The 21,855-nt window shown below is 41.2% G+C and overlaps 1 protein-coding gene across 1 annotated transcript; it reads right to left on the bottom strand.

Annotated features, from left to right (window-relative positions):
• Positions 1-15,731: 15,731 nt before the first annotated feature.
• Positions 15,732-19,054, bottom strand: TCHHL1 (trichohyalin like 1). The gene is made up of 2 exons (XM_052638174.1): positions 18,902-19,054; positions 15,732-18,182 (listed from the first exon to the last, which is right to left on the bottom strand). The coding sequence occupies exons 1-2, from the start codon at positions 19,037-19,039 to the stop codon at positions 15,732-15,734; spliced, it is 2,589 nt and encodes an 862-aa protein (XP_052494134.1). The 5' UTR covers positions 19,040-19,054.
• Positions 19,055-21,855: the final 2,801 nt, after the last annotated feature.

The raw sequence follows: 21,855 nt of genomic DNA, 5'->3' as shown, positions 1-21,855 counted from the left end.
CCCTTGGGCTGTAGGAGATCCAACCAGTCCATCCTAAAGGAAATCAACCCTGAATATTCATTGGAAGGACTGATGTTGAAGCTGAAACTCCAATACTTTGGCTACCTGATACAAAGAGCCAATTCATTGGAAAAGATTATGATGCTGGGAAAGATTGAGGGCAGGAGGAGAAGGGGGCAACAGAGGATGAGATGGGTTAGATGAAATCACTGACTCAATGGACATGAGTTTGAACAAACTCTGGGAGATAGTGAAGAACAGGGAAGCCTGGCATGCTGCAGTCCATGGGGTTGCAAAGAGTTTGACACGACTGAGTGACTGAACAATAACACAATGATCTGCCAACATCATTGCTGGCAGGAGTGTCCGGGATGAGCCCAGCATGCTGGTTCTTGGCAATGCTAAGAATGGTGGGGCGTCATACTCTACAAACCAGAGGGCAGATGTTAGGCAGGATGATGTTACCATAAAACAAGGTGCCAAAGCCATCTTCTCACCTGGATAGAGACCACACATCTCTACAGGGAGATGGTCTATAAGGGCACTTTTCTCTTAATTAGTAGAATCCTTGAGCTACTGCAGTCTGTCATCAGTGTCAGGATGACTGAAAGCAGCATGCGCTTTCATGTGGATCAGTGGGACCAGTAGAATGGGTATTAGACTTAATTACAAGATGATTCTGACTGGTTTTGGGAAACTGGCTCTTCTTCTCTATTGAAGGCTTTGTTCCGGACCACTATTCAAGGCTTGGGCACCTTCAGTGGATCCTCAATTCCTGGCAGCACCTAGGTGCAGTCATGACTCAGCATGGTGTGTCTTGGGGTGGTGCTGAATCTTTAGGTTACTCTGTGTTTTGATTTGTGTACCATTTAGATTTATGGGTTCAGACCTGAATGGTCTCCCAGGGATTTAACAATGAAGTAAGCTGATGTATTCTGTGCCTCATCAGTTCAATCGCTCAGTCGTGTCTGACTCTTTGGGACCCCATGGACTGCAGCATGCCAGGCTTCCCTGTCCTTTACAACTCCCAGAGCTTGCTCAAACTCATGTCCTCAGTGATGCCATCCAACCCTCTCATCCTCTGTCTTCCCCTTCTCCTCCTGCCCTCAATCTTTCCCAGCATCAGGGTCTTTTCCAATGAGTCAGTTCTTCACATCAGGTGGCCAAAGTATTGGAGTTTTAGCCTCAGCATCAGTCCTTCCAATGAATATTCAGGGCTGATTTTCTCTAACATTGACTGGTTTGATCTCCTTGCAGTCCACCTGACTCTCAAGAGTCTTGTCCAACATCACAGTTCCAAAACATCAATTCTTTGGTGCTCAGCTTTCTTTATAGTCCAACTCTCATATCCATACATGACTACTGGAAAAACTGTAGCTTTGACTAGACGGACCTTTGTTGGGAAAGTAATGTCTCTGCTTTTTAATATGCTGTTTAGGCTGGTCATAGCTTTTCTTCCAAGGAGCAAGCATCTTTCCATTTCTTGGCCGCAGTCACCATCTGCAGTGATTTTTGCCCCCCAAAATAGAGTCTCTCACTGTTTCCATTGTTTCCCTATCTATTTGCCATGAAGTGATGGGACTGTTGGAGAAGGCAATGACACCCCACTCCAGTACTCTTGCCTGGAAAATCCCATGGATGGAGGAGCCTGGTAGGCTGCAGTCCATGGGGTCGCTAAGAGTCGGACACGACTGAGCAACTTCACTTTGACTTTTCATTTTCATGCATTGGAGAAGGAAATGGCAACCCACTCCAGTATTCTTGCCTAGAGAATCCCAGGGATGGGGGAGCCTGATGGGCTGCCACCTATGGGGTCGCACAGAGTTGGACACGACTGAAGTGACTTAGCAGCAGCAGCAGCAGCAGATGGGACTATGGCATGCCATGATCTTAGTTTTCTGAATGTTGAGTTTTAAGCCAACTTTTTCACCCTCCTCTTTTTTATTTTCATGAAGAGTCTCTTTAGTTCTTTGCTTTCTGCCATAAAGGTGGTATCATCTGCCTATCTGAGGTTACTGATATTTCTCCAAGAAACCTTGATTCCAGCTTGTGCTTCATCCAGCCTGGCATTTCTCATAAGGTACTCTGCATATAAGTTAAATAAGCAGGGTGACAATATACAGCCTTGACGTACTCCTTTCTCAATTTGCAACCAGTCTGTTGTTCCATGTCCAGTTCTTTTTCTTGACCTGCATACACATTTCTCAGGAGGCAGGATTCTATGCCTAGGGAGCCAAAATCAGATATTTGGAAGGAGCTCAGGGTGGGAGGTCAGGAAACCAGTGGCAGCTGACATAGGGCCATTGGTCCACATGCACCCCTCCTGTGCCACAAGATGAAGAACCTTGTATCTGTCCTTGCAGGGGACAGATATAGCAGTGGGCCAGATATCATATGATGAACATACTTAAGCAGAACCAAGGAGTATGCGTTGAGTCTGAAACAGGGGAAGATGGTCCCACACAGGATAATAAGTCCAGCACAGGCTTGTGGGCTCTTTATCTCTTGGTAATGAAGTGTTTCAAGGCCCAAGGTCTGTTCTTGTGTAGCTGAGTGGAGGTTGAAAGACTGTGTGCCCAAGACTGCCTTTCCTAACAGGAGCTAAGTGACCTTGGAAAAGTCATCATATTTTGCTGGGTCTCACTCAGCATTTCTGCAGACTATGAGCTGACCTCTTTGTCTGAGGGTAAGAAATCCCTAGAAAGGAGTTCCTAACCTGTGTGGAGGACTAGTTGGTGAACTCCCTGAGATTTTACGCAACTTAAAAAAAATTTATTTTGCTGCACCAGGTCTTGGTTGCAGCATGTGGGATCTTTAGTTTCAGCATGCCAACTCTCAGTTATGGCATGTGGGATCTAGTTCCCTGACCAGGGATTGAACCCAGGCCCCCTGTGTTGAGAGCCCACAGTCTCAGGGAAGTCCCTATGCAACATTTTTAACAGAGGCATAAACAGAAGCATGGAGAGGTTAAGTAACTTGCCCAAGAAGGTACTGTAAGTAAGTGGCAGACCTAGGGTTGATTGTTACCTGGACACAGTCTGACTCCTGAGTCCATATTCTTAACCACATCCCTTTCTGCCTTTATCCTTCATTTCCTCACTTCTTGAGCTTCCCTGATAGCTCAGTTGGTAAAGAATCTGCCTGCATTGCAGGAGACCCCGGTTCAATTCCTGGGTAAGGAAGATCCGCTGCAGAAGGGACAGGCTACCCACTCCAGTATTCCTGGGCTTCCCTTGTGGCTCAGCTGGCAAAGAATCAGCCTGCAATGCAGGAGACCTGGGTTCAAACCCTGGGTTGGTAATATCCCCTGGAGAAGGGAAAGGCTACCCACTCCAGTATTCCGGCCTGGAGAATTCCATGGACTGTATAGTCCATGGGGTCACAAAGGGTTGGACATGACTGAGCTTCTTTCACTTTCACTTTCCTCGCTTCTTAGATACTTCTTTCCTGGTATTTTGAAGAAGAAGTGCAGATTTTTACTGACCTTTCCCATAATAACTAGTAGGAGTAATGTGCCTTGATGGGTATAGACACATTTTCAAGTGCTTTACGGGGAAGACTTGCTGTCCTAGGATTCAGTAATCACTCATGAAGATATGCCACTCTCTCAGAGACCCCTCAATTTAAATTAGTTCTCCCTATTGATTTTTTTTCTTATAGCACTCATTGCAGTTTGTAATTATGCATTGTATTGTGTTAATTTTTAAAATGACTCTCTTCCTCTATCAGACTCTACACTCTCTGAAGTCAAGAATTATGTCTGTTTTGCTCATCATTCTGTACCCTGTATACATAGTTCAGTAGGTGATTAATTATAGACTTGATAGATGAACAAAGTGCCTCCTATGGATTTGGACTACTGTGAGTCCAATGACAAATAGTAAATAATACACATGTATTGAGTATGTACTAATGGCAGGTAGTTTGCTGGGCACTTTCATGCATATTATTCCATGTGTGCTTTTCAAACAAACCTTCTCACTGAAGTATAACATCTAAGTCATAAGTGTGTACTTGATGAATTATCACAAGCAGACACTCCCATGTAACCACCACCCAAATCAAGAAATAGAGCATAACCAATGCCTTAGACTGGAGTAAGAAGTGGCAGTCACTCCAATATTCTTGACTAGAAAGTTCCATGGACAGATGAGCCTTGTGGGTTACAGCCATGGGGCCACAAAGAGTTGGACACAACTGTGTTATTGAGCACACAGACTGTCCTAGAAGTTATTCTCGTGCCTATATTCAACCCCTCCCTCCTGTCTAGTAGTACCATTATCCTGACTACTAATACCTTAGATCAGCTTTCCTACTATTTGAACTTTATGTAAGTACAGTCATTTAGTGTGAATTTTTTGTGTCTGGCCTTATTTTACTTGACATCATGCTTATAAAATTATTCTACGCTTGGGAATCCTCCTGCACTATTGGTGGGAATATAAATGGTGTAGCCACTATGGAGAACCATATGGAGGTTCCTTTAAAAACTGAAAATAGAGTGACATGTGACCCAGCAACCCCATTCCTGGGCATGGATTCAGAAAAAGACCAGAACAAATTAAAAAAAAAAAATACATGCATCCCAATGTTTATTGCAGCACTATTTAAAATAGCCAAAACATGGAAGCAACCTAGATGTCCATAGACAGATGAATGGATAAAGAAGATGTGGTGTATATATATATCAGTTCAGTTCAGTTCAGTCGCTCAGTCATGTCTGACTCTTTGCAACCCCATGAATAGCAGCACGCCAGGCCTCCCTGTCCATCACCATCTCCCGGAGTTCACTCAGACTCACATCCATCGAGTCCGTGATGCCATCTAGCCGTCTCATCCTCTGTCATCCCCTTCTTCTCCTGCCCCCAATCCCTCCCAGCATCAGAGTCTTTTCCAATGAGTCAACTCTTCGCATGAGGTGGCCAAAGTACTGGAGTTACAGCTTTAGCATCATTCCTTCCAAAGAAATGCCAGGGCTGATCTCCTTCAGAATGGACTGGTTGGATCTCCTTGCAGTCCAAGGGACTCTCAAGAGTCTTCTCCAACACCACAGTTCAAAAGCATCAATTCTTCGGCGCTCAGCTTTCTTCAAAGTCCAACTCTCACATCCATACATGACCACTGGAAAAACCATAGCCTTGACTAGACAGACCTTAGTCAGCAAAGTAATGTCTCTGCTTTTGAATATGCTATCTAGGTTGGTCATAACTTTCCTTCCAAGGAGTAAGCGTCTTTTAATTTCATGGTTGCAATCACCATCTGCAGTGATTTGGGAGCCCAAAAAAATAAAGTCTGAAACTGTTTCCACTGTTTCCCCATCTGTTTCCCATGAAGTGATGGGACCAGATGCCATGATCGTCGTTTTCTGAATGTTGAGCTTTAAGCCAACACTTTCACTCTCCTCTTTCACTTTCATCAAGAGGCTTTTTAGTTCCTCTTCACTTTCTGCCATAAGGGTGGTGTCATCTGCATATCTGAGGTTATTGATATTTCTCCCGGCAATCTTGATTTCAGCTTGTGCTTCCTCCAGCCCACCGTTTCTCATGATGTACTCTGCATAGAAGTTAAATAAGCAGGGTGACAATATACAGCCTTGACGTACTCCTTTTCCTATTTGGAACCAGTCTGTTGTTCCATGTCCAGTTCTAATTGTGGCTTCCTGACCTCCATATAGGTTTCTCAAGAGGCAGGTCAGGTGGTCTGGTATTCCCTTCTCTCTCAGAATATTCCACAGTTGATTGCGATCCACATAGTCAAAGGCTTTGGCATAGTCAATAAAGCAGAAATAGATGTTTTTCTGGAACTCTCTTGCTTTTTTGATGATCCAGCGGATGTTGGCAATTTGGTCTCTGGTTCCTCTGCCTTTTCTAAAACCAGCTTGAACATCTGGAAGTTCACAGTTCACGTATTGCTGAAGCCTGGCTTGGAGAGTTTTGAGCATTCCTTTATTAGCGTGTGAGATGAGTGCGATTGTGCGGTAGTTTGAGCATTCTTTGGCATTGCCTTTCTTTGGGATTGGAATGAAAACTGACCTTTTCCAGTCCTGTGGCCACTGTTGAGTTTTCCAAATTTGCTGGCATATTGAGTGCAGCACTTTCACAGCATCATATTCCAGGATTTGAAATAGCTCAACTGAAATGCCATCGCCTCCACTAGCTTTGTTCGTAGTGATGCTTTCTAAGGCCCACTTGACTTCACATTCCAGGATGTCTGGCTCTAGCTGAGTGATCACACCATCGTGATTATCTTGGTCATGAAGATCTTTTTTGTATAGTTCTTCTGTGTATTCCTGCCACCTCTTCTTAATATCTTCTGCTTCTGTTAGGTCCATACCATTTCTGTCCTTTATTGAGCCCATCTTTGCATGAAAAGTTCACTTGGTATCTCTAATTTTCTTGAAGAGATCTCTAGTCTTTCCCATTCTGTTCTTTTCCTCTATTTCTTTGCATTGATCACTGAGGAACACCTTCTTATCTCTCCTTGCTATTATTTGGAACTCTGCATTCAGATGCTTATATCTTTCCTTTTCTCCTTTGCTTTTCAGTTCTTTTCTTTTCACAGCTATTTGTAAGGCCTCCCCAGACAGCCATTTTGCTTTTTTGCATTTCTTTTCCATGGGGATGGTCTTGATCCCTGTCTTCTGTGCAATATCAGGAACCTCAGTCCATAGTTCATCAGGCACTCTATCTATCAGATCTAGTCCCTTAAATCTATTTCTCACTTCCACTGTGTAATCATAAGGGATTTGATTTAGGTCATACCTGAACCACTAGACCATTCAGGTATGACCTAAATCAAATCCCATATATATATGCATGTATATATAATGGAATATTACTTGGCCATAAAAAGAATGAAATAATGTGATTTGCAGCAACACGAATAGACCTAGAGCTCATACTGAGTGAAGTAAGTCCCACAGAGAAAGATAAATAGCATATGATATCACTTATATGTGGAATCTAAAGTAATGATACAAGGGAACTTATTTATAAAACAGAAATAGACTTACTAACATAGAAAGCAACCTTATGGCTACCAAAGGGGAAAGAGTGGATAGAGATAGATTAGGAGTATGGGATTAACAGATAAATACTACTAAATATAAAATAGATACACAACAAGCAACATGGGCTTACTATATAGCACGGGGGATTGTATTCAATATCTTGTAGTAACCTATAATGGAAAATAATCTGAAAAATAATATATGTGTGTATGCCGACTCACTTTGCTGTACACCTGAAACATTGTTAATTAACTATACTTCAATAAAATATGTATATTAAAAATGACCAAACTCAAGAAATTTTGTTGCAATAATTTTTCATTACTGAGGTATAATTGATACATAGCATTATATTTGTTTCATGTATACAACATAATGACTTGATATTTGTATATTGTAAAATGACCTGCCTCTTGAGAAACCTGTATGCAGGTCAGAAAGCAGCAGTTGGAACTGGACATGAAACAACAGACTGGTTCCAAATAGGAAAAGGAGTACGTCAAGGCTGTATATTGTCACCCTGCTTATTTAACTTCTATGCAGAGTACATCATGAGAAATGCTGGGTTGGAGGAAGCACAAGCTGGAATCAAGATTGCCGGGAGAATATCAATAACCTCAGATATGCAGATGACACCACCCTTATGGCAGAAAGTGAACTAAAAAGCCTCTTGATGAAAGTGAAAGAGGAGAGTGAAAAAGTTGGCTTAAAGCTCAACATTCAGAATACTAAGATCATGGCATCTGGTCCCATCACTTCATGGGAAATAGATGGGGAAACAGTGGAAACAGTGTCTGATTTTATTTTTTTGGGCTCCCAAATCACTGCAGATGGTGATTGCAGCCATGAAATTAAAAGACGCTTACTCCTTGGAAGGAAAGTTATGACCAACCTAGATAGCATATTCAAAAGCAGAGACATTACTTTGCTGACTAAGGTCTGTCTAGTCAAGGCTATGGTTTTTCCAGTGGTCATGTATGGATGTGAGAGTTGGACTATATAGAAAGCTGAGCACCAAAGAATTGATGCTTTTGAACTGTGGTGTTGGAGAAGACTCTTGAGAGTCCCTTGGACTGCAAGGAGATCCAACCAGTCCATCCTAAAGGAGATCAGTCCTGGGTGTTCATTGGAAGGACTGATGTTGAAGCTGAAACTCCAATACTTTGGCCACCTGATGCGAAGAGCTGACTCACTGGAAAAGACCCTGATGCTGGGAAAGATTGAGGACAGGAGGAGAAGGGGACAACAGAGAATGAGATGGTTGGATGGCATCACCAACTCAATGGACATGGGTTTGGGTGGACTCTGGGAGTTGGTGATGGACAGGGAGGCCTGGCATGCTGCGGTTCATGGGGTTGCAAAGAGTTGGACATGACTGAGCGACTGAGCTGAACTGAACTGATCACCATAAGTCCTATCACCACACATAATTACATAATTTTTTTCTTGTGATGAGAACTTTTAAGATATACTATCTAAGCAACTTTCAAATGTGCAATACTGTATTATTAACTATAGTCACTATATTGCACATTACTGCTGTAGTTCTTTTAGTGTCCTTGCTGTATAATAGTCCTTTATGTGAATATAGTGCAAATTACTGGTTGATTCTTAGTTGGTGGATCTTTGGTTTATCTCCTCTTTGGGGCTGTTATAAATGATGCTACTGTGAATACTTTTGAATTTGCCTTTTGGCGCATTTCTGTTCAGTTGTATACTTGGGATGGAATTACTTGGCCAGAGGGTTTGCATATGTTCAGCTTTAGTCAGTATTGCCCTACAGTTCTGCAGAACGATTGTTATATTTATTTCTGCTTCTGCTACTGATGTGAGAATTCTAGTTGCTCTGTTTTTCTGCATGCACTTGATATCATCACTTTTTAATCTCAGACATTGGCATGTGTGAGTGGTTTTCACTGTGGTTTAACCTGGTACTCTTCCCTGGTGGCTCAGACGGTAAAGCGTCTGCCTGCAATGCGGGAGACCCGGGTTCGATCCCTGAGTGGGGAAGATCCCCTGGAGAAGGAAATGGCAACCCACTCCAGTACTCTTGCCTGGAAGATTCCATGGACAGAGGAGCCTTGTAGGCTACAGTCCATGGGGTCGGCAAAGAGTCGGACACGACTGAGTGACTTCACTTCACTTCTACCTGGTACTCTAATGAGATTCAGTACCTTTTCAGTGGCTTTTTTGATATCTTCTTTTCTGAAGTAACTGTTTACATTTTGCATCGTTTTTTAGAAAAGAAATTAGGTTGTTAGCTACTTACTGACAAAATTCTACTCTTTTTTTTTTTTTTAAATCCCTCACAACAGCTCTGTGAGTTGGCATAATGACATCTTCCAGGCAGATACTGAGGTCAAGGGATTGAATATCTTGTCCAAGGACACATGGAGTATTAGAGTATAAGAATTCTCTTTATGTCCAGTGGCTTATAATTTATTTAGTTAGGGAAGTAACACTCAGAGAACAATTAATAATACTAGCCAGTAAGTATTAAAATATTAATCTGGGTCTTGCAGGCCATGAGTGATACAGTAGTTAAAGGATCAGTTGTAGAGGTAAGGTTTAGTCTAGGATTTTAAGGACACGTATGATTGAGGAATAGAGAGAAAATGAATATGTGTTTCAGGAAAGGTAAACCACAACAGCAGAGGCATGGAGATAGAAATAATACTATGACCAGCACCTTGCCTTTGATTTTAAAAATTAACTAACTTTTTCATTAATTAAATGTAGTGTAATGCTACAGCCTGCCAGGCTCCTCTATTCATGGAATTCTCCAGGAAAGAATACTGGAGTGGGTAGCCGTCCCTTCTCCAGGGGATCTTCCCAACCCAGAGATCAAACCCAGCTCTCCTGCTTTGCAGGCAGACTCCTTACCATCTGAGCCACCAAGGGAGCCTGATTATAATTAGTTAATTTTATTGAAGTATAGTTGATTCGCAAAGTTTAAGGTATACAGCAAAGTGATCCAGTTATACATATATTCTTTTTCATATTTTTCCATTATAGATTATTATAAGATACTGAACATAGTTCCCTTTGCTATACAGTAATTCCTTGTTGTTTATCTATTATATATATATATATATATATATATATAGTGTATCTTAGACCCAAATTCCAAATTTATCCGTCCCCTCTTTCCTCATTGGTAACCATAAATTTGTTTTCTATATCTGTGAGTCTATTCTGTTTTGTAAGTAAATTCATCTGTATAATTTTTTTTTAGATTCCATATATAAGTGATATCACATTATATTTGTCTTTGTCTGGCTTATTTCACTTAGACACCTTGCCTTTGAATAATTCTTTGTAGGACTTTATAATTTAGTTATCTTATGCAGGACTGTATCTTTCATGAGGGCAGGGCCCGTGCCTGTTCCATTCACCAGGGTTAAAGGAAAACTCTATGGAGATACTGTAGTGGAAGTGTACTGCCTGGAAGACAAGCCAGGTTACTGGGGAGTGGTTGGCAATCTCAAGGATTATATCTTGTGAGCACTTGCATAGATTGGGTTGGAGTGGAGTCAAATCTGAACACGGTGAACTGAGACTTACCAGTGTGTAAGAGATAATAATAACTTGGGTCAAGGATATGTTCTTCGAGGGAGAAAGTCCAGGAATAGAAATATTTTATTTCTATAAAGAATCTGCTATCTGGATGAGAAAGACCCACAAGAGAGGAAGGAAGGACCAGTGGAGTGAGCATTTCAGGGGCGGGGGTCAATCATCAGTGTCAACTGCTGAAAACATGGAGGTTAGCAATCTTTAGGCTTGTTGGGTGAAGAGCAATATCATCTTCAAAGGATGTAGGATGGTGGGGAAAAAAAATTGCCCTGTGTTAGGAATAGAATGGAGGTCAGAAATAGTGACAGATAAATGGATGGTGGCTAGAATTAAAAGAGGATGTTTAAAAGCTGTTATTAGTTTTTTGATTTTCTTTAATTAGGAGAATAAGTAAAATATGCTAGTACATAAAACATCCAAAAATAGAGAAATTTAGAAAGAAGGGAAGAAGATAAATTGTAATTGTCAGCAAGAGATGAGCATTGTAGATATCTAGATATATTTCCTCTCCATCTTATATAACTATCTTTAAATAGAGTTGATATTATACTGAAAGCACAGATGTTGTCCTGTTTTTCCACATGAGGAGTTTTCTGTATGAATTCAGATGCTTCATAAATGCACATTCTAGAGACTATGTAATAACCATCAAGGGTTAGTAATTTATATAACCTGCTGCTGCTGCTGCTGCTGCTGCTGCTAAGTCCTTCAGTCATGTTCGACTCTGTGCGACCCCATAGATGGCAGCCCACCAGGCTCTGCCGCCCCTGGGATTCTCCAGGCAAGAACACTGGAGGGGGTTGCCATTCCCTTCTCCAATGCATGAAAGTGAAAAGTGAAGGTGAAGTCGCTCAGTCGTGTCCGACTCTTCGCGACCTCATGGGCTGCAGCCCACCAGGCCCCTCCGTCCATGGGATTTTCCAGGCAAGAGTACTGGAGTGGGTTGCCATTGCCTTCTCCGTTATATAACCTACCCCCCTATTATTAGAAATTTGATTTTCTCTACTTTTTGTTATTATAAACAATGGTGTTGTGAACATCTTTGTGAGGAAAATTTTTTCTATTTTAAATTTTTTCTTGTATGAAAAACAAAAAACCTCGAATAGCCAAAGCAATCTTGAGAAAGAAGAATGGAACTGGAGGAATCAACCTGCCTGACTTCAGGCTCTACTACAAAGCCAGTCATCAAGACAGTATGGTACTGGCACAAAGACAGAAATATAGATCAATGGAACAAAATAGAAAGCCCAGAGATAAATCCACGCACCTATGGACACCTTATCTTTGACAAAGGAGGCAAAAATATACAATGGATTAAAGACAATCTCTTTAACAAGTGGTGCTGGGAAAAGTGGTCAACCACTTGTAAAAGAATGAAACTAGAACACTTACTAACAGCATACAGAAAAATAAACTCAAAGTGGGTTAAAGATCTAAATGTAAGGCCAGAAACTATAAAACTCCTAGAGGAGAACATAGGCAAAACACTCTCTGACATAAATCACAGCAGGATCTTCTATGACCCACCTCCCAGAATATTGGAAATAAAAGCAAAAATAAACAAATGGGACCTAATTAAACTTAAAAGCTTCTGCACAACAAAGGAAACTATAAGCAAAGTGAAAAGACAGCCTTCAGAATGGGAGAAAATAATAGCAAATGAAGCAACTGACAAACAACTAATCTCAAAAATATACAAGCAACTCCTGCAGCTCAATTCCAGAAAAATAAACGACCCAATCAAAAAATGGGCCAAAGAACTAAATAGACATTTCTCCAAAGAAGACATACAGATGGCTAACAAACACATGAAAAGATGTTCAACATCACTCATTATCAGAGAAATGCAAATCAAAACCACAATGACGTACCATCTCATGCCAGTCAGAATGGCTGCAATCCAAAAGTCTACAAGCAATAAATGCTGGAGAGGGTGTGGAGAAAAGGGAACCCTCTTACACTGTTGGTGGGAATGCAAACTAGTACAGCCACTATGGAGAACAGTGTGGAGATTCCTTAAAAAACTGGAAATAGAACTGCCTTATGACCCAGCAATCCCACTGCTGGGCATACACACCGAGGAAACCAGAAGTGAAAGAGACACCTGTACCCCAGTGTTCATCACAGCACTGTTTATAATAGCCAGGACATGGAAGCAACCTAGATGTCCATCAGCAGATGAATGGATAAGAAAGCTGTGGTACATATACACAATGGAGTATTACGCAGCCATTAAAAAGAATACATTTGAATCAGTTCTGATGAGGTGGATGAAACTGGAGCCGATTATACAGAGTGAAGTAAGCCAGAAAGAAAAACACCAATACAGTATACTAACACATATATATGGATTTTAGAAAGATGGTAACGATAACCCTGTATGCGAGACAGCAAAAGAGACACAGATGTATAGAACAGTCTTTTGGACTCTGTGGAGAGGGAGAGGGTGGAATGATTTGGGAGAATGGCACTGAAACATGCATAATATCATATAAGAAACAAATCGCCAGTCCAGGTTCGATGCATGATACTGGATGCTTGGGGCTGGTGCACTGGGACGACCCAGAGGGATGGTATGGGGAGGGAGGAGGGAGGGTTTCAGGATGGGGAACACGTGTATATCTGTGGCGGATTCATGTTGATGTATGGCAGAACCAATACAATATTGTAAAGTAATTAACCTCCAATTAAATAAATTTAAAAAAGTAAAATAATAAAAATAATAGGTTTAATACTTAAAGATTATTAATTGGCTATCTTATTTTTCTGACTACAAATGTAGTATATTTTCATTATAAAAACTTGGAAAATGAAGAAAATGTCAGAACAGAAAATAAACATTGTTTGTAGTTTTCCTAGTTAGAGATAACTACTGTTGAAATATTGGTCTCATGCTCTGCTTATTCATTCATTTATTAATCTTTGAATGGAATCATTATCTACTATTTTATAATCATTGAAAGTTTGGTATCTTATGAACCCATCCTCATTTAATGAAATAATATGTTACCTCATAATTATTAATGGTTTTTGGCATTCCACAGTATCTAGTAACCGTAAGTTAATTTATCATCCTTCTAATGATGGATATTTAGGTTATTTCTGGTTTTTGCTATAGGTGGTGCAGTGGTAAAGAATCCTCCTGCCAATGCAGAAGCCGCAAGAGATGCGATCCCTAGGTTGGGGAGATAACTGGGGGTAGGAAATAGCAACTTGCCCCAGTATTCTAGCCTGAAAAATTTCATGGACAGAAAAGCCTATTGGGCTGGGGTTGCAAAGAGTTAGACATGACTGAGCAACTAAACACACACACACACACACACAAAATATGCTATGAGATATTTTATGCATATTATTGAATTTCTTTCTGGGAAGGTTGTGCGTATTTATACTTCTATCAGCTGTATTTCAGAGTTTCTGTTTCCCCACACTCTCACTTTCACTGTGTGGTTATTAAAAACAAACAGACAAACAACCTATACTAACTTTAAAAGCAAAAAAGCCATTAAATTTACATTTTTTGTAGTCTAGTGAAGATATCATACGTTTATTGGTCATCAGTGTAGCGTCTTTGATTAATATATTATTCATAACCGTTGTCATTTTCGTGGTCCCACATGTATATTGCCAAGTTGTTTGCCAAAAGAGCTGATTACTTTATGCTCTAGGATACATTTTTCATTTTTGTGAATTGTCTTGAGTCTGTTTTTCATTTAAGGTATATTTTTTCAGGTAGGGATATTCATTCATGTTTGAAGGTAGAATGAAAAGATCTGAAAATGTTGGAAGGGGAAGAAGTTTAGGGGAATTATAGATTCCAGAGTTGAAATGCAAGAAAATTGAGCCTTGAAGGAATGGAATGCAATGGAGATGGGGTGTTATTGCCACAGGAAATGTTATATGATGACTATTTTATTTCTTTCTTAGGTCATTACTAAGCTCTGTGAACATAATCCTTTAATTAGTCATTTAAAAAAACAGAAGTCACTAAGATTGTTTTTGTTTCTGATCAGTGCCTCCAAGGCTAGGTGGAGGAAGAAAGAAAAAAATGAACCAACAAAAGATATTGCTCATCCGGTTATTTAATTGTTAACTTTAATACAATGCCCTCAGAAAACCATATGGATAAGCATTTTGTATAATTAGTGCATGGTTGTTTACAAGAACATCTTACAGAATCAAGTACATTTTGGATTTGTATTCTCTCTCTTCTTCATAATTATTCTGATTGCTTATTTGAGCCAGAAACTGTGAAAAGGATATGTTGAGGAATAGAATTTAATGAATTTACTCAATAAGTAAATGAATTAGTGAATCTATGGCATAGATTTAGTTGCACTTGGACATGAGCAAAGAGTCAGCAATCTAGTTTAATTGGGTGTTAGGAAATCATAATGATTTTAAGTTATGGTGATAAAGGATTATTTTGAGGGATAAAATTTTTAGATAAACTTGAAATTTATGTAGGAAATGTCACGATGCACAATAATGCATCTATGAATTTAAGATACTTTATAAGACAGCAGCGCAGCCTCTTACTTTCTACTGTCACATTATAAAAAAATCAGCGAATCAATTGAAGAACTTGACCTTTATTGAAGATTTGGAAAAGATTTTTCCATTTTTAGTAAACAGGTAAATTGTGATACATGGTTTCATGGGAAAGTCTGTTTTTGCACTTGGAAGTAGCTTCACGTGGTACAATGTTTGTTTGGTATGCCATTTCTTTGCTGGTAGCTTCTGCTGATGAATATTTTATAATTTTCTCTTGTAGAAATTTAGGAGGACTTCCCTGGTGGCACAGTGGTGAAGAATCCACCCGCCAATGCAGGAGACTTGGGTTCAGTCCTTGGGTCGGGAAGATCTCCTGGAGAAGGAAATGGCAACCCACTGCAATATTCTTGCCTGGAAAATCCCATGGACAGAGGAGCCTTGCAAGCTACAGTCCATGGGTTTGCAAAAGAGTCGCGCATGACTTGGAGACTAAACAACAACAACAGCAGAAATTTAGGAAGGGGATTTAAGGGATTATTAATCTTCATCTGAATGTGTGAGTATGAGCATTGAGAGTGACTGGGAGGGAAGAAGTCTGGGGCCTGTTTAGATGTATGAGGTTCCTTGGAACTTCTCGTGGGATGATGACAATGATTCATTGCTTTGGAGTGCTTACTTCCTGTTGTGGTTCTAGTTCCCCTCTTTGAGGGTGACCCTGCTTATCTTCCAAGGCCTGGGGAGCTGATATTTGCTGTGCACCAGTAGGATCCTCATCAGGCAGAAACTCCCTGATGTACTTTTGTAGTGCTTGTCTGTCAATAAAAAAGACAAGACAGTCTGAGCTGTCATTGGTGAGGGATGCACTCAACTGGTTTCTGCGGATCTCTGGGCTTGATACACTGGCTGTCTGAGCTTGATTTTGATGCTCCCCTTGGGTTACGTCTGTTTGCTGCAGCATCTTCTCCTGCGAGACCTCGTACAGGGGACCAGAATGTTCTGCACCTCTCTCCACCAAACAGAGCTCTTGGTCTCTTTGCATCCTCTCTTCAAGGCCTGACTCAGAGACTGAAGGATCATGTTCTTTCGTAGATAGATTTTGTTCTCCTGCCAGCTGTTGGGGGCTTTCAATCTCCTCCTCCAATGTCGCAGGGTGTGTCTTTTGGGAGACTGCATTGTTCTCATCCAGACTTTTTACTAAATCCTCCTGGGTCTCTAGGGCTCCATCTTCCTCTTCTTTGGTACTTGGGCTCTGGACCTTTAGCTCTTTTCTGCTGTCTTTCTTTGTAGGGAGTTGCCTTACGGAAAGCTGGTTAGTGAAGCCTGCATTTGGAGCAACCGGGATCGCTGGCTCCAGGGACTTTCTGTTTTCATCTCTCCCTATGAACACCTGTGTGTTGGGGTGTCCCCTGGGCTCCACAGCTGGGCCTAGGCCTGTGGTCCCTGAGCCCTGACCCCGGTGCTGCTGTGCGTGTTCCTCCGTGACCCGCTCATCCTCTCCTCTGACTGCCAGCACTGTCTCCTGAATTCTCTTTTCCTCACTCACTGCTAAGTGTTTCTGAGTTTCTGGGTTATTACTGTCACTTCCTTGCACAGACCCTCTGAATGGGTTTGCTTGACTTTGGGAATCCCCTTGCACAAACAGATCACTTGTCTCTGAGTTGCTGTCACCATCCTCTGCAGTCAGGCTGTTGGGGGTTTCAGGAGACCTCTCATCATTCTGTGTGGCCACTGGCTCAGGACCTTCCCCCTGGTAGCCATCATCTTCCTCGACCAGCTTGTCATGAATCTTGGTGATCATCTTATTTTTTTCTCCAGATTGGTTCTCAGGTAGGGTCAACTCCCGTGTTCTTTCTCTTGTTCTTGGTGTCCCTTCTGCTTCAGGGGCATTTTTACTGTTCACAAGTGCTTCTTCTGTGCCTTCCTCAGCATGTCTTGCCTCTTCTCCTGGGCTGATGGCTCCTTCAGTTTCAGAATCTTTCTGTTCTCCTCCTTCTGAGTTTAACTCATGTGTCTCAGAATCTTCTCCAGCATTCTTTTTTTTCAATGATTCCTGGAGTTCATGATACTTTTTATCTTCTGTTGGCTCTTCCAGAGCTGGTGGCTGAGTTTTTTCCTCAATTTGTTTCTGCCCTACTGTTTGATGGACCTCTGGACCTCTTACATCTTTCCTTTCAACTCTAACCGTGGCTGTTTCTGGAACATTTCTGTTATCCCCTTGGACTGACAAGTCCCTTGTTTCATATGGTGGTTCTGGAGTCTCAGCTGTTCTGTCATCCTTGGGAGCAGCTGATTTCTGTGTCTGAGATGGTTTCCGAGCAGCAGCTTGTTTTGGCAGGTCGACATGGTCTGAACTGGGCTCATCTTTTCCCTGTACTGATGGTTCTTGTGCTTTAGGGTGTTCCTTAACACCCTTCTCTCCTGCAGCTTCCTGATCCTCAGATGACCCACCTGGCCTCTGTGTGGTTTCTCCCAGTGGAGAACGCAGGGTTCCCAAGCTCCCTTCCTGTTCTCCAAACCATTCTCCTGTCTCAGTGCCACTTTGTTTCCTGGCTAGTGTATCTCCCTTCTGGAGACTCTCCTTATTCTGTCCCTCCCTCTTTGTGCGACTGCTGATCTGTTCTGTTCCTGCCATTGGCTTACTTGTCTCAGGTTGGGTTCTACTGTCACCTGTTGCTGATGCATCTTGGGCCACTTTCTGGCTCTGTTCATCTCCTTTCAGATGTTGGTTCTTGGAGTCACTGTGTTCAGACGTTTCTACTGGTAGTTTGTGAGCTGTGGTATGTCCCTGTGGGTCCACCCTATCGTGTTCAACTGCTCTCTCTTCTTTTAGGCTGAGATGAGTTGACGATGCCGTTCCTGAAGGAAGCACCACTTTGTCTTGAGTTTGTGAAGTTCCTTCTGTCCCCTGGTCAGTTCCATTCATCACCTGAAGACCCATACCATGTGGCATCCCCTCTGGTTCCGGGTTTAGTAATGACTGTGTGTCAAGGTAACAGAAATTCAAAAAGCTGAAGATTGCAAGAACAAATTCATCAAAGCTGATGGCACCATTACTGTCAATATTCAGAAGATTCAAGTTGCTCTCCACAGCATGGGTGGCACATGGCTGCATGGAAACACAATGAAAAATCAGCCTATTTATATGTGGTCAAGTGCCCTGAGTGTCTGCATGTTTTCCAAGAACCCTCTTTTTTGATTCTATTCCTCATGAACTTGGGAAATTTCCTCCAAATGTGTGTTTGTGTGTGCTTAGTCATGTCTGATTCTTTGTAATGCCATGGACTGTAGCCAGGCTCCTTTGGAATTTTCCAGGCAAGAATACTGGAGTGAGGTGCCATTTCCTACTCCAGGGGATCTTTCTCACCCGGGGATCAAACCCATATCCCTTGTGTCTCCTGCATTGGCAGGTGGATTCTTTATCTCTAGCACCACCTGGGAAGACCCTCCCCAAGGAAGGTAAGACCATCCCCAAAGAAGGTTGATTCTGGTTACCATTTTTGATCAAAGAACTATCATTAAGAAGGAGCATTCATATCAATTGTGAGTTGCATTTAGATACATCTAAGCTCATGACTCCTCTCAGATGCCTGCTTTACAGAAGCAATAGTCCCAGTGTTGAAAACCTCATTTCCTCCTAGAATTAATGACCAAGCAGTTGCACAGAGTAGGGAAATGAGATTGAAAAAAAATTTGTTCAAAAGTCAGTGGGTACTGAGAGCTGGTAGCCAAATGTAAAATGGCAAGGGATTGCATATGCCCATTTTGCTTGTATTTTGGAGAAATGGCAAGTGGAGAAGAATTTCCATAGCTCCATGAGCACTTTACCTGAAAAATGTCCTCAAATTCGCTCTGGATGAGCTGTTTCAGCTCTGTGCAGGTCAGCGTCGCTGCGCCACCATCCTCCCTGGCGTACTTGTGGAATGTCTCAATTACACAGAGGATGTCTCTCAGAAGCTGAGGCATCTTTACAAACTCAGGAGACTGTGGGAAAGAACAAACACAACCCACTTTCTAGGATAGGTCCTTCAGGAAGGAGATACCAGATCGCCCTTCCTTCTGTCCCTCCCCCAGCTCCACTGACATCATCTGTTCTATTCTTTATCTTAAAATTTATGCCAGATAATGTGGTGAGATAGGATTTTTGCACAGATAAACATTAGAAGAGATACTTCTCCTTACCCTGCAGAAAATAGAGATGGTCATGTGTTCAGAGAAAGCTTTATTGTAAAAGGAGAGTAGAAAAAGAACTCAAATGTAAGTACTAAAATGTACAAATGAAGCCAACAGAGCGGTACTAATCATTTCAGCATCATCTGAGACTGGCCACCTGTTTTCCTCCCACCTTGGCTCAATCTAGCTCCTCATTGTAGGAAAGTATAACTTTTAAGTTAGGAAAAACTTCCAGAGGAAAGAGAAGTAATACAGAAAATCAGCCTCCATTTATGCAGGCCAAGCAACATGTTTTTACCGAGAAGATGTGGCTCCATGAACTCACTGGTAAAACAGAGTCTCGACCCCTTAGTCATTACGCATCATTTAAATGACCCTATATTTTAATATAGGTCTGAGTCCTGTGTCTTATTAAACTGTATTCATACATATGTCATACAAATAGTTTATAGTTTTTTAAAACGAAAATGATCTATGAAATTCCTGAGGCAAAAAATGCAACTGGAGCTCTCAGTTTATTATTAATAATTGTCAACCTAGAGTTAAGAATGTATTTCTTCTGAAATTCTCATACATTCTCATACAATCTCATACAAGAATAGCAGCCGAGATTCTAAATATGGTCAAGCAGATAGATAGTCTCTGAGACTTACCTTGTTCTTGAGTGAGAGCAAGTGGAATGTGGGGCAGTGGCTGTGAGCTGACAGGAGGTGCTCAAACCTTTTATTGAGTCTCTAATTGCACAGTTAGGAAGGAGACACCCTCCGGGTCTAAAGCCCTGATTCATCACCACCAAACCCAGTCTCCCCTCCTTCTCTACTCTTGGCTTGTTTTATTTTTATTTTCTTCTTTAGGCACCTTCAGTTAAGTAATGGTTTTAGACTCATCTGAAGGAAGGGGAAAGGGTATTATCTTGTTTCATTTATTGGCTTTTGCAGGTTATAGTTTTGGGGAATCTTTGGGGTGGTTGTTGGCTGTTTTTCTTAACCTAAAGACACACTTACATTTCTGTTTGACAAATCACAGGGCTGGCAGGGACCTCAGAAGTCATGATTCCTCTTTCTGCCCACAGGATGGACTGTATCTGACCTAGCCTGGACATATGAGTGTCAATCATGTGTTTAAAAATAGAGGCTCCAGTTCGCCATATGACAGAAGTGGAGATACCAGTTGAATTAGATGTTTCTATGTTCTGTTCCCCTTGCCCAAAGGCAGCATTAGGAAAAAATCTGAGTGTGCAGAATTTTGCTTACCTAAGATGTGCTATTTTAAAAATGTGATTGATATCTACTCTTTAAAGGCACTTTTACAATCCAAGGAACTTAGAAATGAGCATCCATATTACTGTGTTCTTTCTGTTAAAGGGAAAGGGAGACAGAAACCATCAAGCTGACAGGTAGGAGAGAACCCAAGATGCTAAGGTGGCAAATTTGGGATTACCTCCTATATCTGCATCCTTCTTAGTGGAGACTACTTAATTAACAGGAGAATTGGGTTCAGCTTTTTTGATACTTAAAAAGAGAATAGAGGATGTTTTAAAACATTCTTTTCTGCTTGCAAAAGGATTTTAGAAATAGATTCATGTAAACAAGTGTAAAGGACAAAGACCAAGATAATGGAAAGGTGGAGATAGAGATAATTATAAGAGAAGATTGAGGCTAAGGCAAGCATTGATATTGAGCAAAACCTTGTTCTGATTTTCTTGATAAACAAGGCAAGTACAAGGGAGAATGTTAAACATAAACACGGCAAGCAAGATAAACAAGGCAAGAATGTTGGGGTGAAAAAAATCCACACTGATAGTTTCTACCTATAAAAAGTATTTCTTAGCATTCTCCCCTAAAAGGGAGAAGAATTCTACTGAGAATTGGGATATCATGCAAATGTCATCTTAATTCTGATCAGTCAACATCCCCTGAGTACCAGCTGTTTCTCAGACCCTATGCCAGCCACTGGGGTATTTTAAGTTGAGTAAATTTTATCTCCCTGTCCTGGAGTTCAGGAGCCAGCCTCATGAGAAAGGATTCAAGGAAACAGTATGTTCAAGGCTGGATTGAAGACTTGGGGGAGGAAGTATAACTGTTTTGAAATATTTGAAGAATTTCCGTAGGGATGAGAAATGAGGAGGGACAGAAAGAAACTAACATTCATTGAACACTTATGACCTGTCAGGTGCTCACATGGGCTGTTTTACATAATCCTCATTGTCCTTTTGGGTAGTCATTATCCTCTTTTAACAGATAAGGAAGTTAAACTCTTAGTTGTCAAGTAACTTGCATATGGTCACGTACCAAGTAAATTGCAAAGCCTGAATCAGAGTTGAAACCCTTCTAGACTAAATTTCTCTGAGCCTGTGATGTCTCCATCATCTTGAGTTCCTTATTCTGTGTAATGCCAGGGAATAGAACTAGAATCAGTGGTTGAAACTTTCTACAAAGCAGACTTTATTGACGTGTATACACTGCTATATTTAAAATGGATAGCCAACAAGGACCTACTGTATAGGACAGAGAAATCTGCTCAATATTCTGAAGTAACCTAAGTGGAACATAATTTGAGAAAGAATAAATACATGTATATGTATAACTGAATCAATTTGCTGTACACTT

This window comes from Budorcas taxicolor, chromosome 3 (genome assembly GCF_023091745.1).
Source record: "Budorcas taxicolor isolate Tak-1 chromosome 3, Takin1.1, whole genome shotgun sequence".
Classification (NCBI taxonomy): Eukaryota; Metazoa; Chordata; class Mammalia; order Artiodactyla; family Bovidae; genus Budorcas; species Budorcas taxicolor.
Note: the sequence above shows the minus strand (reverse complement) of the source record. Positions and strands in the feature narration are given on the sequence as shown.

Excerpts from the sequence above, each read along its gene's own strand:
- TCHHL1 (XM_052638174.1), bottom strand. The coding sequence starts at position 19,039 with ATGCCTCAGCTTCTGAGAGACATCCTCTGTGTAATTGAGACATTCCAC. Across the intron at positions 18,183-18,901 it reads AATTTGAGGACATTTTTCAG|CCATGTGCCACCCATGCTGT; the intron begins GTAAAGTGCTCA and ends GTTTCCATGCAG.